Here is a 15120-nt window from a genome sequence, read left to right as displayed (position 1 = left end):
ATGTACAACATTTATAGAAATAGAGACGTGATATCTATGCAAATAATGTAAGATACTTAGAAAAGAAAATAAAATAAATCTATACAATAAATATACATAATTTACTCAAGAAGCAAAACTGTTGAGGTAGGTAGATAGTTTGTTTTTAAGACGACAACATTCGTCATGAAAAATGTCTATGTCGGCTGATGCACACACTTGGTTATATTCAGCAGAGATCCTAGAGAGGGTGGAATGTTTGAAGAGGTGAGTTCTACTGGGTGGTACATGGAAGATTTTGGTAATAGGATGTCGTGGGTAATTGTATGGAACGTTTATACTTAATTGTTGCAATAAGTGGCTACAATCAATTTTGCCGGAAATTATTTTTTTGAGAAACATGATATCGAGTATCATGCGACGGTAATTTAATGACATAATTTTAAAATGTTTTAAGCGGAGATCATACGTAGTACGGTGGAAAATTCCTGAAGAATGAAACGCTAGGTGTCTTGTGAAAGCCCGCTGTATGTTTTCAATTCGCTGTGAATATTTGACAAAATGAGGGTTCCAAATAACTGAAGCAAACTCAAGTTGACTGCGAACGAGCGAGTTGAATAAAGTAGTTTTACACTTCGATGACAGAAACCCCTTGGTATTTCTTTTCAGAAATCCAAGCATTCTTGCGCTTTTTTAACTATTGCGTCTATATGAGCACTAAACCTAAGTTTGCATGTTAGAAATGTGCATATTAGACAGTTATGTGCATATTAGAAATTAATTATATTATCTCTTGCTAAACGGTGAAGGAAAACATCGCGAGGAAACCTGCATACCTGAGATTTATAAAAAAGAAAAAAAAAAAATCTCGAAGGTATGTGAAGTCCACCAATACGTACTTGGCCAGCGCGGTGGACTATGGCACTAACCCCCGTGTTTTTACGTGTTTTTATTTGTTGTACACTAACATAGATTTAAGAAAATATGTACTAACCAAATCTATGGACTGTAAAAAAAAAAAAAGGTCTGAAATAAAGAAATTATTATTATTATTATTATTATGGCCTAATCCTTCTCATTACGAGAGGCGACCCGTGGCCAGCAGTGGGACAGTAATGGGTTGATGATGATGATGAATCAATACATACAACAGAGCCGGATTCGCGTACACCCATCTCTTGGTGGGCTCGTGTAGAACGAACAGTGCGATGAAGCCCAGGGTCACGAGCAATTGACACATCAGGATGGCGTACACCTGGAATTGGATAGACATCCTAACTTTAATATTTCTTATGCGAATGTGAGTTTTATGTTTGTTTGTTGTTACACTTTGACTACATAATCGATTGTCATGAAATTTTATACACGTTGTCAGGGGTTCATAAAATGTATGGAAGTGTGAAATTTGATCACCAATTCCCTTTTACTTAAGCAAGTATGATATTGCACTCCTTTTTTTTTTGTTTTCGAGGGGGAAACCTTCAAAAGGTACCCGACGACGTGAGAGCGACGCCGGGTTATGTGGGATTATTACCGCAATAAAATCCCCCCGGTGGCCGTCCTCAGCGCTTGGTGGAGAACTCCGGGATCTCCGATGGAACACAACCGGAGTCCTCCGAGCGCGATGCCCCGATCGGGCTCTGACCTGAGGTAGCAGTTTAAACTCCTCCCACACACCTAGTGTTTATTAGGGTACCGTCGTCGTTCCCAGGGTCGTTTGCTGGACGGTTCTAGCTCTCACTCTTGCCGCCCGCAACCCCGGAAGCTCCCTTTTAGTCGCCTCTTACGACTCAAACTTTAACAACATTGTAATTACGTAAAAAAAGGCACCACGCCTTACGAGTCAACCAACAAAGGCATTTACTACCTTCTACAACCTACACAACTTATATAAAAAAAATATTTCACAGATTAGGAGTCCACTTGGTTAGTACGTCTAAGTTACATTACCTTCCGTATGAAGGCCCTCCGGATGCTCTGCTCGTTGAAGTCGAAACCTTTAACCTCGCCATCCTCGCCGAGACTGCTCGCCGGGCCGGGGTATCCCGCTGGCTGGAAAACATAAAAGACATTATTAAAATTTGCCCGGGTTTGTTTTCTTTCGTTCTTTCTTTCTTTTTCAGGTTTTCGTATCCAAATGGGGTAAGATGAGACCCTATTTTTGTTCGTCTTGCACAGGCAGTCCACCTGATGATAAGTTGCCACTACCGCCCATGGACATCTTGCAATCAACCTCGGATAGGATTGGAATTCCATCCGACCGTACAGTCCACCCAACTATAAGTGTCTACCAAAATATCTGTCATCAAACCTAGATAAGATTAGATTTCTATCTGCGATTAGCCAGGAATGCTTAGCTATCCATGAAGACTAAGTAGGAACGCCTCAGATATATGTCTCCTTACTACTCCTTTTAAAACTGAACACAACAGTACCAAACACTGTTATAAGGCAGAAATAGGTATAGCAGTGGTGCCTCCAAAGTAATCATTCGAAATGTTCTACCAACTTCTAAGGTGGTAGAACACTTTGTGGTTCGACTCGGGCGGCACCACCGCCACATCTATTTCTACGTAATAACAACAGTGTTAGGCGCTGCTGTGTTCCATTTTGAAGGGTGTGGTAAGGGAGACAGACTTTTCCGAGGCGTTCCAGCTTAGTCCTCAGGGGCAGCGGCGCATCTGTGGCCGACCTCAGTTAGGAATATCTAATCCTATCTGGGGTTGATTACAGATGTCCATGGGCGGCAGTAGCCACTTACCATCAGGTGGACTGCATGCTCGTCTGCTACTCTTATATTATAAAAAAAGTACCTTTAATGAATGTAACACATATTTTTATCATATGCAATGTGATTATACAATGTCCATAAGATTATTTATTTTGATTCTAACCTTTTCTTTCTTACAAAGGTAACTTACTTTCAAACTGGTCCCAAACAGATCCATTTTATATCATGGTATATAATATTCGTATGAATTATCATTAATTATAAATTATTGTTATTATTATACTCACATGATGTGACAATATATTGTGGACATTAATATTATTGTAGTCACAGCTCTATAGATTTTTTACAGATAAGTATATAACCTGAATGTTATATGTATTTATTTATTGTGCAGAAGCAAATAATAACAATTCAAGTATGTTTTTTAATAACATGTTTATATGAGGAACACATTTAACCTTACCATCACATACACACATATATTTTTATTCAAACAAAAAATCTATGCAAAGGTAAGTAAAAGATATGTTATATTCTCAATTAAACCAGTGTTAACTATACATTAATAATAATGTTAATATTTTTATGTCTAAAAAAAAATAAATCGATTATTTCATTTTGATGCTTACCTCACCATAGCCTACGCCCGCATACCCCGGCTGGAATCCCGGCTGAGGAGCTGGATACCCACCAGGTGGGTAGCCACCCTCCTTGGGTACACCTGGAGGGTAGCCGCCTTGGGGGTAGCCACCTTGCGGGTACCCGCCTTGTGGGTATCCCCCTTGAGGGTAACCCCCTTGTGGGTAGCCACCTTGAGGATAGCCGCCTTGCGTGGATTGATCTGCATCGTAAGGGTTAAATTAATCATCTTATATTACAACTACAAGTAACATCAATAAACAGGTAGCATATCGGATGACGGCTCAAAGTGTAAATGTGCTAAGTAGGTACAAAATTCTAAAATCCAAAAATGTAAAAATATAGGGAGAAATATCTCAATAGAATTGATATACGAATGAAAAACCGGTGGTGTAATTTTATAAACAGGAGAGACAAAAACTGTACTTAGCATCTTTACATTTTAAGCAGACTAGTGCAGATTGGTGCAGTTTATACGAATCCATCACGAATATTTCGGATCAGATTACCTTTTCAAAAGTGTATATTTGCGATAAAAATCAAATTTACGTCATTTAATTGAAATGTAATGAAATTTGCCAATTTCCGCCTACCTAGATATTGTCAAATTTATTTCTGTCAAATTTATATCTATTTTGGTAGGCAAAAATTGGTTATATCTCACTATTAACGGCGGCTCACACCCTTATCAATCAATGTAGCTATAATATTGTATCTTTTCATACAGAATCTACATGATTCTGTATATAAATATAATTGGAAATCACGTAAATCTTGATCCGTGATGGAAATTAAATCAAACGTATATAATAACATAATAATACGGGTAAGGAACGTGCAAACATGTAATTTAGATATGTACACAGATTCAGGAAAATACCTACATTCAGCCATTATTAATAATCAATCTATCCAAGTTTTACCTACCAAAGATTGAAATTTAACAATGTTTAAAATAAAGAAATTGTCAAATGTCAATCTTACGCTAAACATTGGATAGTTTGGTTATTAATAACTGCCCGAGAGATAGATAGTGACGAATAAACCACGCACCTGTTCAAAGTGCAAATTCTTTGAGGATAGTGGCACAGGCAATGTTTCGAGGATCCAGAATCGATTCCCGATTTAAACATGTTTTGTTATGTTGTGTGGGAGTATGTGTTTGTGTAATTAGCTACATGGTTGTGTGTGCGTGTAATTAACATTTAATTCTATGATATTATCATTTTGCTTTACGGAATAGCTAGAAATATGCCATTTGTACTATAAAAAAGTTAGTTACGTTTGTCAAGGAATATAATTGATATAAATTGCAGAATATTGGATAAAAGTACTTAAATAGTTATAACATTTTGATATTCAAATAAAAAATGTCTTATAATAATCGAAAAATAGGAGACATTTTTTGCAGATATGTCACCAGTTATATTTTCTTTAAATATTTAATAAATATGTTTATTTTGAGCACTATAAGGCAGAAGTACAACATAAATTAATTTAAATTAAATTATAGTTTTTTGATAGTAATAAATATTAATTAAAAATAAAAAGCACACTAAAAATTATTCACCTTTTTCATCCAACATTTTGTTGATCGAGACAAAAAAATAAACTAAATTATATTTTTTTAAAACGTATCACATTTAAACTGAAATAAAAAAAACCCGCAAACACTCAAAAAAATTAAATTAAAAAAATTGACACAAAATTTAAACTCGAACAGTTTTTTCAGACTTCGCACAGAACACTAAATCACAACTCGTTGCACTAGTATCGCCGTACAATTGGCCACGTTTCATTCTAATCCACATGAAGATGAACATGATATTACTTGCCAAAGCATTATACCCACTTTTCCTTCAACATTGAGGCGATAATCGCATAGTTGTCTCAGAGAGAATGTGCCACACATGCGTACTGGGTACTTCGACTGGATTCAGATCGTCAAGTATCGAATATCTGTAAAGTTGGCGTCCACATGTAGCGAAAATATATCGGCGAGTTTAATGGCGAGCAATTTAAGACTGACTCATTCCTAACATTTTGATTATATAAGAATTTTTGACAGTAGGGGAGAGTGGGATCTGTCACCCTCATTATAATAGCACTAAGATAATTTTGTCGCTGCAGTTTTGTTAATAGTTTAACGTAACAATAAGAAGACGTGCGAGTACGATGGAAACGAGTCATCGTTGCCTATGGCCAGTTGCAACATCAGAAGAATCACTAATGTATCGCCGCTTGAAAGATGTTTCGAACAGCATAGGATGCTTATAATACGAAAAAATTGCAGCTACCTCGAAATGTACGCCTGTTGTGGAATTTTGGCATTATAATTGCAGTTAAGAGTAAATTATTGAGCTGGCGACGTCTGAATAACAATGCGTATGAGGAAATGGTTCAGAATATGTCTCGATCATATACATAATCCTATCTCACCTTATCCTCTCTCCTATCCTTTTTATAGTATAGGAGTAGCAGACGAGCATGTAGCCCACCTGGATGGTAAGTGGCTACTGCTGCCCATGGACATCCGTAAACAACCCCAGATTGCATTAAATATTCCTACCTGAGGTCGGCCACAGATGCGCTGCTACCCCTGACGACTAAGCTGGCACGTCTCGGATAAATATGCCTCCCTTACCACACCCTTCAAACCAGAACACAGCAGCGCTTAACACTGCTGTTATAAGGCAGAAATAGGTGTGGCGGTGGTGCCGCCGGAGTTGAACCACAAAGGGTTCTACCACCTTAAATCAATTGCGTTAAGCGCTATTCGAGGCACTACTCGAAAAGGAATCGACAATGGCAAATATATTCACAGTTTCATAGCTTAATTCGTTGTAGTGGACGACTAACTTAATTATCTTTTAAAGCCTATATTTGAGTGTACCTACTGCAATCAGATTCTAGGTAGTAAGGATGGTATTGTGTAACAAGTGTTAATTACGACTTCTTGTCAGAGATTGTTTAATTCTATTTATGCTGTATTGTTTCACTCGTTGTAAAATTATTGTTTGATTTATTTTGAGCTTATCATTATTATGAAACGGCACGTAAGCAGTAATATTTCAATATATTCAAGGATTCAACCGAACCGACATTCTGAAAAGGGAATTTGTACACATTTTTAAAATATATAAGTTATTTTGATATCAAATAGACTTCTCAGTTTTATTCTATACGAGCTGTGCCCCGTGGTTTCTCTCGCATTGAAACAGACAGACAAAAATAGTAATTATTATTTTTATGTAATAACAATTCTATACCGTACGTATTTCATAGATAAAATTATAGTAAGTAGGCTGTTTTGAAATACATATAGACATAACATTTATATTTTATGTATGTTGTTTTAGTACTAATAAGAGGTAGATAGTTCAAATTTTCACAATGCAATTACGTCTTTGGCTGCTATCGTAACAAATGCTTAAAATAATTTTCTTTTTTTGGTACGGAACCTTCTGTGTGCAAGTTCGACTCGCACTTGACCAATTATCTTTATTTTTACTCAATAGATTTTCTATTTCTATTATTATTTGCTAATGACACTAGTTCATATTAATGACTATTTAAATAAAAAAAATATAGGAAATAAAACAAACACATACGTGTCATTTTTATCAAGTTCGAAAAACACAATAGAGTTATTGTAGTGACGCATAATTGCAGAAAGTCATTATCGATGCTGGCAAGGGCACTGGGGAATCGATATCCATTGGCCACGCTCACAAGTCTGAATAATATATAACATATTGTTATAGACACAAGTGGACGAACGTTCAATACTATACACCAAAAAAAAACAAAAGAATCCCGCTTATAGACATCTGTTATCAACCCCAGATAAGATGTCTTTCTTACCTGAGGTCGGCCGCAAGCGTTACCTCACGGCCCGAGTTGGAATGCCTCCGATAAGCATGCTTTTGCCAACCTTTCAATCCGTAAGGCTCAATTTACATTGCCGCGGAATGGAATGGAAGCTAATTTTTGCAAACAAATTCTGCATAGCATAATGAATTTTATGTCAGTTGTGACAAAACCCACAGACGGCGCCGACAGTTGTTTAGGGAATTCGCGAGAATGCGCGAGGATTCCCCGGAAGACGCGCAACCTTTTTTTAGCACGTATTTAGTTTGTACGTTCCACAATTGACATAAAGTTCATTATGCTATGCAGAATTTGTTTGCAAAAATTCGCTTCCATTCCATTCCGCGGCAATGTAAATTGAGCCTAACACGACAGCGCTAAACACTGCTGTTAGGCAGAAATAGGTGTGGCGGTGGTGAAGCCGAAGACGAACCATAGAGGGTTCTACCTCCCAAAGATAAGATTAGTCTGACCTGAGGACGGCCCCAGATGCGCCTCTAACAATGCAGACTAATCTGTTACGCCTCAGAAAAGCATGTCTCTTTTACCCCACACCCTTCATACCGTCATTTTATTTTATTAGGTAGAAATAGGTGTGACGGTGTTGCCGCGGGAGACGAACTACAGGTTCTACCACCTTTAAGCTAACAGTCTATTGCCTGTATATTAAAGTAATTTTCAAGGGGAAAGAGATGATTACCATGTTGTGGACAGACAGGAGTGTTTCGTAATCGGCGCCGTTAAGACGATTCATCTATCGATTTTTATATCAAGAGGGAAGTTACCGCGTAATAAACTTTCTACACTCACAGCCCCACACTAGGATTTCTTGATGTATCTTGGGCGCTATGGACACACACATAGACAAATACACAAACACCCAGACCCAGAAACCTAAATTCATCATTTAGAAATCTGCCTGGCCGGCCCGCCAGGCTGGGTATTTGTGCATTCGTCTATACACATGTCCATGGCACCCACGAAAATTTCCCCACCGCTGGGCACAGATCTGCCAACCACTGTAACTACTCGTCCGAAATCATCACCATTTCCGTCTCCTTCACATTTCAAACAATCAAGGTCTATTAAGAAGTCTGTAGCGAGGCACTTCGCGTGTCTAGCGTAAATTATAACTAGATTAGGGCAAGTGTCATTATTCAAGCGTAGGTGAAATAGTGGAAAACTTAAAATAGACCCGGTGACATCACATACCTGCTTTGGAAGAAAACCGCGCAACTCAAATTCATTTTTATATTAAAGGTACAATTATTACAGGTAAATTTTACTAATTTGACTTCATTTATTAAAAAGATCTCGAAACAAAACATCGTTTAATTTTAAACTAGGTCTCCTGGAAAATTACCTTTTTAGGGTTCCGCGCCCAAAGGGTAAAAACTGTCCATCTGTTGGCACAGGGCTCTATCTCATGAACCATAACAGACAGACACTTGAAATTTTTACAATGGATATACACTACTATATCGTGAGCCGCTATAATAACAAATACTAAAAATAAAAAAGTTGAATATAAAAGGGGGCCCAAATACAAGAAATCGATGCCCAGAGCCAGACATTAGCACCAACGCCATCTGTGTTCACACGATAATCACAATAATGAACATTTGGTGGTTCGGAAGCCTCCATGTGCGAGTTCGACTCGTACTTGGACAATCATTTGAGTTGTGCGTTTGTTTATGCAAAGCAGTGACATACCATACGTGATAATAACAACAGGTTTTCTCGGACCTGGTAAATCCAACTAGTAGAATAGATTCTAATCCAATCGGACTTGTGTGCGATACGAGCAGGCTAGAAAGTGAGCGACTAATAAAATAAACAAGTTATAGTGATGTTACGGATGTGAAATTTCGGATCTAGATACGGATATATGGAAAACTTTACACCGGTTTCGGATACGGTTACGCATATTGATCTATTTCGGATTAACAGTTCCGAATACTTCCAGTTACGGATATAAGGCTTTCGAGAAATTGTAAAAGAAAATAAATATATATAGAATACATGAACATAAACGGGTATTTGACTTTATTTATAACGGATAGCACGTACCTGCAGTATCTTATTCTTTTTATCCGAAATTAGTCCAAACTTTTATATCAGATTCAGTTACAGTTTCGGATATATTTTAACTTCGGATATCCGATAGTTTCGATACGGCCCTTTTCTAAACCAGTTGCAGTGGATTACGATCTACACCACTATAGATCCGTCAACGAAGTTTTGGATCCATCCGGAAGTTCTAGCTATGTCACCTTGACATTTGATGATCTTATAATTCAACTGATAAATTATTTATAAAATTTGTTCGGGCTTAAAGATTTATGCTGGCTTCCCACGGTCCGTGATATGAAGATTAAAAACTGACACATCGCGGGAATTGTATCGTATTTAGTGAAATATACCCTACGATCTATCGCAAGAGTTAGTAACTTCAATATATTAGCATGTTTTATACGAATTTTAGGGTAGCAAAGTGGACTCAAATTGCAAGAGCCTCGGTCCGTTCCATAGTCCGTGCATAAATCCGTAGAATCAAGTGCCGTGGGACATCGCCTACAGTAAGTAGTGCTAGTACTAATGTGGTACTGCTAGTAAGTAAAGTAGTAATCAATCCTAGATAACATTATATTCCTAACTGATATTGCCACATTGCTATTCCTGAGGACTAAATTGGAACGCGTCGGATAAGTATGTCTGCCATCACACCCTTCAAAACGAAACACAGCAGCGTTTAACACTTCTATATTATAAAGCAGAAGTATGATGAACAGGAAACCTTTCTAGGTACGAAATAAAACCCGAACCCAGTATTGGGATATTATAATTCGAAAATCAAGGAAAATAAACAACACTAAATTTAAACCCGAACCCAGGGTTTATCATTCGAAATACATGGAAAATACAGTGATGTAAATATAGTTCAAAAACTAAAAAACACGCTTTTATGATCAATCCAACTAAAAAGTAGAAAAGTATTCTATTTCATTCTTTCATATATGCAGGGTAAGATAAGGACGTATGTTGATCTCTTTCTACTGAAAAACAGAGTTACTCACTGACAAACATACAAGTGAAGCTAATATAAAGCGTGTAAAAACAGTGCAGTGTACAAAGATTTCCAAGAGAAAGTTACAATACAACCTAAGCTATGTATGTATGAGTAGGTGTTGTGACGTCGGCAGTGACTCATAACTATTGTACACATGATGACGTAAAACTGTCGAAGACACTTCCAAGTATTGTGCAATTGAGGTGACCATATATTTTTAAAATAATTGGCCAAGTGTTCCGTATGACCAAATTTTGTTAGTATAGCAGCCATTGAAGTAAATGCATTTTGAAAATTTGAAGCGTCTGCTGTTTAGCTATTCAATAGTTTACAGTTCAATAGATAAAGCGAAAAAAACATCGAAAAATAGCCGTTTCGTAAGCCGTCTTAAGTACATATGAGTAATCTATTCAAATATATAAAACTGAAGTGTCTATTATGTTAAAATGTCAAAAGCTATTTACTATTTGCACATGAAAGACATATATACGATACCTAGAACTAAAAAAACAATTATTATTATTATTTTGGTCTGTCTGTCTGTTAATTTGGCTAATTCTCAAAACGGCTTGACCTGTCTTCACGGGGCTTTCACTGGTCAGTTGATGTTATAAGGAGTGGCTTAAGTTAATTTTATTATAGAAACATAATTAGAAATCCGCGTAATAACATTAAAATCAACGAAATATCTGAAGTACTTATTTTTTTTTATATTCTTTTTTCTTTTTCCCCTCGTCTATACTAATATTATAAAGAGGAAAACTTTGTTTGTTTGATTGTAATGAATAGGATCAAAAACTACTGAACTGATTTTAAAAATTCTTTCACCATTCGAAAGCTACATTATCCACGAGTAACATAGGATATATCTTATATGAAATATATTTGATAAATATATTTTGAGGCGGTACAAGGTTTGCCGGGTCAGCTAGTATAACATAATTATAGACGTTCATTGAGTATTGATTTTCGTGGGCGTCATCGGTTTAAAAACGTGTACAGTTTAAGTAGAGATTTATTTTATTACTAATCTGTATGCGAAAGAGGATATTTGTGTGTTAACAAATCTATGGTTTACAGTGGGAAGTATGGTCACATTAGTATTTTTATATTTGATTCAAAGGAGGATATACCAGGGTATTCCCAAGTAGTACGAATGAATGATACAGCACTATATTCAAGGTACTAGGCATAAATCATATTACATTTTTATTTCTTCGAAGAAACGGGCCTGATTGTAAGAATGTACGAGTACATAGTCACTAGATTGTAGCCAACGGATATTTTTAACCGATCTCAAATTGTTGGTAGAGCCCTCTGTGGTTCAGCTCCGGCCGTACCACTCCCACATCTATTGCTGTATAAAGCAGTATTATTACCGCTGCTCTGATTTGAAAGGTATGGTAAGGAAGACATACTGTTCCGAGGCATTCTAGCTTAGTCTTCAGGGGTCGCATCTGCGGTCGACCTCAGGCAGGAATCTAATGTTATCTGGGGTTGCTTACCGATGTCCATGGGAGGCAGTGGCCACTTAGCTCATGTGGACTGCGTGCTGTTCTACCACCCTTATATCACAAAGAGTCGAATATAAACCGTATCTTACAAGCAACCGTTAATTGGCAATCTTGCTACTAGGGTATTTCCTCATTATATCTATCAGCCGACAGTCAGACCTCAACACACATACACACACCACACCACCAACACATCAGGGGTAACGTCATGTGTGACGTGAGTGAGTCATAACAATTTTATTTGTATTCTGCACAGTTTCACTCGCAGAGCATTTTTGAGCCAGAAATAGGTTTAAAACACTGACATTTATTTTAAGGTCAAATTTTAAGAGCATGTTTTGCATACGCTTAAAGTTAAATATATGGAATTAACGTATTTACTGAAACTAATTTCCTTATCACTTATAACCGTTACTTGGAGAATTAGAGAATTTTGAAACAAACTAAAAACCTAAAGACATAGTCCACCGCGCTAGCCATGTGCGTATTGATAGACACATACCTTTGAAAACATTTGGTTTTTTTTTAATGAGGCATTCACATCGTATATGCTCGAAAAACATTAACTGTAGTAGGGTAAATAAACGTAACATGACCTTCACAACCTGACATCAACTTTATCAAACTGACATTACTTTATATGTAGCAGAAATGATATTATGTTAATCTAATATTGTCATATATTTATCGATAATATTAAAACGTTTATGTAAGGTTACTTGGAATAAAGCTGGTATTGTAACTTAAGATTAAACTGGCAATAAATTTAAAATTGGCCACACACACGCAATGAAAATTATTTATTATTGTGGAATCTGACGTGTCCTATATTTCAAAAGATGCCTATGAAGTTTATCGAATTAAGCCAGCTAACCTTGAATATATATTTTTTATTATTCCAATTTTAATAACATTACCTCATGTATTTGCACTATTTTATATTTTTTAAGTCAGTGATAGCCTAGTGGCTAAGAAACTCAGCCTCTCGATCGAGGGGTACGAGGTACAAATCCCAGGTACGCACCTCTGATTTTGGAAATTATGTGCGTATTAGAAATTAATTATCACTTGCTAAAACGGTGAAGGAAAACATCGTGAGGGAAACCTGCATATGAGATTTATAAACAAAAAAAAAACATCTCAAAGGTATGTAAAGTCTACCAATACGCAATTGGCCAGCGCGGTGGACTATGGCCTAATCCTTCACATTCTGAGAGGAGACCCGTGCCCAGCAGTGGGACAATAATGGGTTGATGATGATATTTTTTATATTTTATTTTATATATTTTTTTATTGTCTCACGGCATTTTTTTTGTATTTTTAGGGTTAAAAAGTATAAAAACGGAATCATTTATTTAATTTGATTATGATTATAATCGTATTACTAAGCCTCTGCTGTCTATACGTCTGTCACTGGGCTCTACCTCCTGAACCGTAATACATATACCCTTGAACTGAAAATTTTCTTAATACGGAACCCTACGGTTGCGAGTGCGACTTGTACTTGGCCAATTATTTTATTTTATTTAAATTTCTATTACCAATAACATTATACAAAGGCTGTTTGAATTCTATGAGCATTCCTTATCAGTTGACCTTTAGACAAGACCGGAAACCAAATAGCACTTTAAACATTTATTTTATTTAAAAGTATCATAATTTTTATGTCTCCTAGCAGCTACGTTCATGGAAATTATTTCATGGAAATTGATTAGATGAACCAGACAAATGAAAACGGCACTAGTTTTAAACTTAATTAGCAGTTTTAGATTGTTGTTATAATAACTACAACATTGTAAGATAAAATCCTTTGAGAAAATAGTATCATTTTAGGCGTATTTGAATTTGTTTTTTTAACGTTTACATAATATCGATTTCCGGTTGTTGAAAAAAATACAAAATATTTTCTTTTAGTGTATATTGAAAGGTGGTAGAGCCAGTATTGTTCGACCGGTGAGGTACCACCACACCGTTCTAACACGAAGTTCTTACGTGTCGGTGACCACCTTAATCCTTAAATTTGGCTCCACATCTGCGATGGACTTCAGGTAGATGCCCTGTTCTATTCTATATGGGATAGATCACAAATGCCCATGAGTGCAATGACCACTCACCATCAGATGCATGCTCAATGACTACTTCAATCATATAAAAATATTCCACCGCTATTTTACAATGTTTTTAGCTTTATCTATTGAACCTTGATAAGTAGACAGTTCAAATTTTCACAATATTTACTACAACGGCTACAATATATTTCATAAGACTAATGCTAACATGACTAATGCTGATAAGAATAACAGTATTTGTAATGACATCTTACAGCCCTGATCTAATTTGGTATCAATTTGTGTTACTCATAAGGGAATTTATCGTATTACTTATAAGGGGTATTGCCCATACTACGTGACCCGTTTTTAGATCGATAAATGGATATAATATTCTATATTGCACTCTTCAGTAGATTATAACAATAATGCACAATTGTATAGGTTAATTAACAATGAATAACAATGCGTATGAGGAGTTTCCGAAAATGTCACGATGACATACTTAATCCTATCTCCTTATATCAACTTTTTTTTATAGGAGTAGCAGATGAGCATGCAGCCCACCTGGATGGCATGTGGCTACTGCTGCCCATGGACATCCGTAAACAACCCCAGATTGCATGAAATATTCCTACCTGAGGTCGGCCACAGATGCGCCGCTACCCCAGAGGACTAAGCTGGAACGTCTCGGATAAATATGCCTCCCTTACCACACCCTTCAAACCAGAACACAGCCGCACTTAACACTGCCGTTATGAGGCAGAAATAGGTGTGACGGTGGTGCCGCCGAGGTTGAACCACAAAGGGTTCTACCACCTTAAATCAACTGCTTTAAGCGCTACCTTAGGCACTACTCGAAAAGGAATCGACAATGACAAATTAATTCACAGTTTCATAGCTTCATTCGTTGTAGTGGACGACTAACTTAATTATCTTTTAACGCCTATATTTGCGTGTACCTACTGCAATCAGATTCTAGGTAGTAAGGATGGTATTATGTAACAAGTGTTAATTACGACTTCTTGTCAGAGATTGTTTAATTCAATTTATGCTGTATTGTTTCACTCGTATTAAAATTATTATTTGATTTATTTTGAGCTTATCATATGAAACGGCACGTAAGCAGTAATATTTCAATATATTCAAGGATTCAACCGAACAGACATTCTGAAAAGGGAATTTGTAAACATTTTTAAAATATATAAGTTATTTTGATATTGATATCACATATTCTCAGTTTTATTCGACACGAGTTGTGACCTG

General features: G+C 36.5%; 1 protein-coding gene across 4 annotated transcripts in view; it reads right to left on the bottom strand.

Annotated features, from left to right (window-relative positions):
• The window catches only part of LOC140756255 (protein lifeguard 1-like), a 34103-nt gene that overhangs the window by 4151 nt on the left and 14832 nt on the right, over positions 1-15120 (bottom strand). For 3 of the 4 annotated variants that reach the window (XM_073091726.1, XM_073091727.1, XM_073091728.1), the window contains 3 exons: positions 3343-3554; positions 1930-2031; positions 1128-1234 (listed from right to left, as the gene is read on the bottom strand). In XM_073091726.1, the coding sequence (XP_072947827.1) occupies positions 1128-1234; positions 1930-2031; positions 3343-3554 (421 nt within the window). Of the gene's footprint in view, positions 1-1127; positions 1235-1929; positions 2032-2900; positions 3004-3342; positions 3555-15120 lie in introns of those variants that run through there. The other variant, XM_073091729.1, reaches the window with a different exon arrangement.

Source organism: Epargyreus clarus, unplaced genomic scaffold (genome assembly GCF_041222505.1).
Source record: "Epargyreus clarus isolate Ecla_fem2 unplaced genomic scaffold, WU_Ecla_fem_2.2 ptg000034l, whole genome shotgun sequence".
NCBI lineage: Eukaryota > Metazoa > Arthropoda > Insecta > Lepidoptera > Hesperiidae > Epargyreus > Epargyreus clarus.
The sequence above is the reverse complement of the archived record's forward strand: the minus strand, read 5'-3'. Positions and strand labels throughout refer to the sequence as shown.